Here is a 6,160-nt window from a genome sequence, read left to right as displayed (position 1 = left end):
TTCTGTGAAAATTTCATCAAATTTCAATCAGTGGTATGAGAGGAGTTGCGGATAGAGATGGGTACCCCAAAAGCGTAACAGACAGACGGACATCCCGATTACTATATAGTTTATAATGTACCCTCCCGCTTTTCAAGCGGGGTGTAGAAATATAGTTAAATATGTATATTGATTAACAATACATATAATACCACAATCAAATGTGTATGAATGCATTGTCAAAACGTAAGAAATGATGATCGAAGAAATCTCTAATAAGACAAGTTTTTCTTCTCAGCAGAAATTATTAGAATATTAAGTACGTTATTGCTCAAATCAACTTGCTCAAATCAACTACGTCCCCAAGTAGTTGTGACAACCCCCCCCCCCCCCGCGCCCACTCTTAATATGTATAATTAAATAATGCATTGTTTGTATTTCAAATTCTTCTTAGAACCGTACATTTTCTGTAGAACTCTCTAAATTGTTTAAAATTAATAAAAAGGCTTTATTTTAACTTACGCCTACCCATGAGTAGACGTAAAATTTTGGCCTAAATTTAGTCAGCTACGACTAGGCGTACGACTTTTGATGAAACGGGTCCCAGTGCTGTTGGGGGGGGGGGGGTTAAATATTTGTATTGAAAAAAAAAGTGTTTTATTTTTATTTTTCCTTTAAGTTGAATATATTAAAATAAAGCAAAGACATATATATTTAAAATTTATTTCAGTTTCTGCTTGTAAAAGGGGTAGGGGAGTTGTAAATATTTGTTTGGGGGAAAAAAAGTTGTGTCGATCCATGGTGTTATGAGTGTTTTCATTTTTTTTCCTAAGATGAATATATTTAAAATATGGCAGAGACATAAATAAAAATCATATCTGTCTCTTGATGAATAACCCTCATTATTTTCACTTTGGGTAAATATTCGCAGTGGCGTAGCATCGTTTTTGAAAGTGGGGGGGGGGGCCAGCCAGAGAAAAAATTTTTTTTACTTACCTGAAAAAGTTGACGAGCAAAAAAAAAAAAAGTTAAATTGCCCAAAGTCGAAAATCCGAATTCGTAGGGGGGGGGGGGGGTGTATACACCTGTAGGTAAACTTTTTCTCACTGTCAACTAGGCTACTTTAAGTACCAATTCTAATACTACATTTTCGGTACATCACTAAAAGTGCGGGGGCCAACCAGGCTTTCAATTAACATTTCCTAACGTATAAGTAAGGTTGGGGAAAAAAGTGGGGGGGGGGGGGGGGGCAGGCCCCCCCCCCCCCCCCCCCCCCCCCCCGGTTGCTACGCCCCTGTATTCGATGATAAAAAAAATGTAGTACTGATAAGACAGATTACCATGATTACGTCCCTTTAAAGATTTATTTACAGATGGCGTTTTTTAAACATGGCGCCTGTGGTGAAGTGCGAGTTCCTGTCAATGCAGCGTAGTTTAGGATCTTGATATTAGAGGTATAAAGAATTAATTTGAACAACCCATTCATGTTTTAAGAACGTTAAAGGGAACTATGGTCGTTGTATCATCTATTACGTCTTTATTTTTCAATATCCTAAAGATGTTGAATGTGTAACACTTGTGACAAATATGGCAACAATGCTGTTTATCATCACTAAGCTTACAGCATCTATAAATAATTGAAGATTGGGTAATCTCTAACAATTTTATTAAGGCAAGCAATGCGGGTAGAAAAAGTATATCCGTGAGTAATTTCTATTTAACACACGAGTCAATGTTCTGACTATATATATAATATATAATTATCAAGTTGGGCCCAGCCCACCAAACAGTGCTTTATCCCCCTTTTGGGAGAAGATCACCTGTGGGGATGTTGTATATGGGTGTTAAATTTACTGACTATATGGTATTCATTTCTAATTTCTTCTGCTTTTTATAAAAACACAGTCAATGTGAAAGACATTGGACCATCATACCTGACTGATGTGCAGTGCAGTTGGTCGGGTGCGTCATTTTTAGCTCTCCTGGTCAGAGACCAGAAGAGCTTGTGCGATTGTAATGCGTCCATCATCCGTCCCTCCGTCTGTCTAGCTGTCCGTCTGTCTGTCTGTAAACAAATTTTCAAAATGCTACTCCTCCTACAGTTTTGGTCTGATTTCAATATAACTTGGCACACAAGTAGACTACACTAAGATACATAATTCTGTTTATCGGTTTTTGATTTTGATGAATGGTGTTGCCGTGGTTACTAAAAATAGAAATTTTTGTAAAATACTTTTAAATGCTAATCCTCCTACAGTTTTGGTCTGATTTCAATATAACTTCACACACAAGGAGACTACTATAGGATTAAACGTTTTTTTTTCAGAATTTATCGATGTGTAAACTCTGCCTTTTTACTCACAAACTGAATAAAAGTGTGAAGCACTTTTATGTAAAGTTTGTGAGTAAAAAGGCAGAGTTTACACATCGATAAATTCTGAAAAAAGAATGTTTAATTCTTATAATTCCAATTACGAATTTTTTAAATTATTCAAATTATTTCTCTTTGAGGCCGCCATACAATCAGTTATTTTGTACCGCGTAGGAATACTTTATGCCGCAAAGAAACGTATACAAAATGAATATAGATAAAATCCAACTTTATTTGTCAAAACAATCAATAATTAAACTTATAAAAACTCAATGAATGTTGCTTAAGGCAACAAATATCGTAAATACGCGTATTCTCCAAAATAATTCGTCCTTGACCATGGCCATGTTGACGTCATGACGAAAGTTGAAGACCGACGACGTCCTCGATTTGCTCTGGTTCGTTTAAAGATTTAGTGAGAATATGGGATCTGTATGATGTAAATATATGAATTTGATGCTGAAAAGGCAAGAGTCTGAGGTACGTTTCTTTTCCCTATCACATTACGATACCAACTGAGTTGATATGGAACGTCGAGAAAATGACAGCATGATCAGCGATTTCAAAAATTCACACTCGTGATGCGACATTGACATAAACATAATATTCCCGTCTGTCAGTCCTGTTTATCTCCTTTTCATTCATTCATTTTTTATTATAAGTTTCTTGTAATCGTAATTTAGCTAAAACGGACTAGAAGTATCTGTTTTCATTATTTTTACAACAGTCAAGAAAGTAGTTCTGGTTGAAAAATTCATCGATGTGTAAACTTTTTCTTGAATTTGTTCTCGTCCAATCAAAACACAAGGAATCGATAAATAAAATTAAGATTGGAATTATACTAAGATACGTAATTCTGTGTATCGGTTTTTAATTTCGATGAACGGTGTTGCCGTGGTTACTAAAAATAGACGTTTTTGTCAAATACTTTTAAAATGCTACTCCTCCTACAGTTTTGGTCTGTTTTCAATATAACTTCACACACAAGTAGACTACACTAAGATACATAATTCTGTGTATCAATATCGGTTTTTGATTTTTATGAACGATGTTGCCATGGTTACTAAAAATAGAATTTTTTGTAAAATACTTTTAAAATGCTATTCCAAATACAGTTTTAGTCTGATTATAATATAATTTGGCATGCAAGAAGACTACACTGAGATACATAGTTATCAGTTTTGTGTTTTGGATTTGTTGATTGATGTTGCCATAGTAACTAAAATTGAAAATTCTGTAAAATTTTATTTAAAAAGGTTACTCCCACAGTTGTAGTCTTATTGCAATCTTGCCACAAAAAGAGACTAAATCAAGGATCATTATTCTATTTACTGCTTTTATAAAAGTTTATGTCCCAACTGCTGCTCTTCCTTTAGATAAGTACAAACCAGTAGAGCTACAGTCTCGACAGAGACTTCTGGTTAACAGTGGACCGGAATGACTGATGTCTTTAGTCGTAATAATCAAGTGTCTGGTTTTGAAGCAAAGTAATTTAATGATTGTTAATATGTTGACGGTGCAACCGTTAGGGCGAGCGCAGATACTTATCTAGTTTTCATTTAGATTGGGTTCGTCAAACCGCGTTTGTCAAACCACAGGTGACATTCGGTGCATCTAAGACTCTGACATCGTATGACGTCGTATGTTGCTTTACCAAACCGAAGCCTGAACAGGGCTGATTTTAATGAAGAACCATTTAATTATTGACTATTTTTCAGCAACAATTCATTATATCAAGGCAAGTTTATTATTTCATTTAACTTTAGTTCTTATTCTCGTGAGAACGTTGCTTTAGCGTTGTGTACGAAGCAATGCATTGTGGGTCCAAATTACTGCGGGAAAAAAATCTATCGAATGTGCAGTAGTCCGAATTCTCTCTTCGCCCAGGCATTGTCATTAGAGCTCGTAGTTAGGAGCCTTGCTTTGCGATGCTCACTGCTCTCGTTATAAGTAAAAATGTTCATAATGTGTACCAAAGGAAAAAAATTGTGAGTGGGTTATTTTTTGTGGAATGATTATTTTGGCCCGGGTTTTCACAATTTTTGTCCCTATGGTACACATGATGATCAAGTGTAATAAATACAATTTGTGAAAAAAAAATGTCCAACAAGCCCTGGGGTTGAATATCAGTGAGGAGAAAGGGGGGGGGGGTCCTATCCACAACTACTTGTGGTTATAATTACCTATATTTTATCTAATAAGGATTAATGTCTCTAAAATGGGAGATAAACCCCTGTTTGGAAGTATTTTGCCCACCTTGTTATACTGGGATTTAACAAAAAATTAAATAAATGTAAGACATAATGAAATTAATATTTCAAAATTAGATCAGACATTGAAAAAATTTAGCACATCTGACCTATTGAAAATTATTGTCATTATCAGCTATCATGCATGGTTTGAGAAGTGCAGCCTTCTCACACAGAAAAATGAATATAAACATGGTACTGAGAAATTGAAGAAGCTAGTGATTATTATACATTAGTATGCACACAGCATTGGATAGAATAAGAGTTTGATTTATTCATTCTGTTTTGTTTGAGAGCAGTAATAGAATGACCATTACATATACATAAGGAAATTCCTGCCAAATGACAAATTTTATTTTATGGTCGAAAGTCCGATGAATTGTCTTGTCAGAAAAATCACACCTGAAATCTACACTTGATCCCAGTTTTTGATAAATCTTTCTGAATTTGATGATGTAAAAGGATAATGTAAAATAAACAACATAAAATTAAATTCATCATTCGTCCTTCATATGATGGATTCATGTAATGATGCGTGTATGAAGCATAGTAGATGTACAGTACAGTTAGATTTTGCTTTCTTTCAAGAGAAAACAATAGCTGAAATATGGCTTTGAGTACCTTAATACTTCTACATACTAATTAACAGTCAACATTTTATTTAGGATTTTTGCCTTATAAGTTTTTCTTGAGAAAGTAATTAAAAAGTCTGTTGGAGTAAAAAAATATTATCAAAATATTGAATATTTGTGTTGGAATATAGTGTACCATTGTATAATGTGAAAAAAAATATTGACAAAATTCCATTTGAAGGCAATATGAAATTACCGTGCAGAAATTTATCTTGAGCAGGCAGTAATTTTGAATCTAAAGCCAACAGTCAGTAAACCACTAGTATTTTTAACATTTCAGATGGGCGTAGAAAACTTGTCAGGTCAATATGTTAGAGCTGTTTATCCATTTGAAACCAACCATCCAAGGGAGATAAGTCTGTCTAAGGGTGACATCATTAGAGTGACCAGCGTGATAGATGATAACTGGTACTGCGGACAGTTAAGGGGGAGGGAGGGGAACTTCCCCTCCAGCTTTGTGGAGGTCCTTAGTTTACCAGCAGTAGAAGAGGGGCAGGTATTGTTTGGTGCTGTAGAAAACTTCCCTGCTCAGCAAGATGGTGATCTGGAATTTAGAAAAGGTGAAAAATAAATGTGTAACTTAAGTGTTTATATATTTTTGTAATTTTAATCTATATGTATGTCAGGTTGTTCCTAAGATTTTGGGAGTCAGGGCATTTCCCCACTTTTAATAACATTATCCCCCGATTACTCTGTTTTTCTTCCTCATTACCCTCTTAATTGAGGAACCTAAGAACCCCTTCTACTTTTTAAATGTCCCATGCTATTTTGATTGTTAGGGACAGTTCTGATATTATTAAATATAATTTCATTGCTGTATACAGGAAAATTTTCGCCCCCGTTTTATTTTCGCCCCATACGCCCTACTCAAAGGAAGGCGAAAATAAAACGGGGTGATTGTAAGAAACTCGGTATGATTTCTTAAAAAG

General features: G+C 34.9%; 1 protein-coding gene across 1 annotated transcript in view; it reads left to right on the top strand.

The window, feature by feature from the left end:
- Positions 1–1,355: 1,355 nt before the first annotated feature.
- The window catches only part of LOC134240173 (dynamin-binding protein-like), a 46,675-nt gene continuing 41,870 nt past the window's right edge, over positions 1,356–6,160 (top strand). Inside the window, 2 exon segments of the mRNA XM_062722283.1 lie at positions 1,356–1,433; positions 5,512–5,791. Of these exon segments, the coding sequence (XP_062578267.1) occupies positions 5,512–5,791 (280 nt within the window). The 5' untranslated portion in view covers positions 1,356–1,433.

Source organism: Saccostrea cucullata, unplaced genomic scaffold (assembly GCF_032062105.1).
Source record: "Saccostrea cucullata isolate Sc308-1 unplaced genomic scaffold, CSIRO_AGI_Scuc_v1 ctg74, whole genome shotgun sequence".
Classification (NCBI taxonomy): Eukaryota; Metazoa; Mollusca; class Bivalvia; order Ostreida; family Ostreidae; genus Saccostrea; species Saccostrea cuccullata.
Note: the sequence above shows the minus strand (reverse complement) of the source record. Positions and strands in the feature narration are given on the sequence as shown.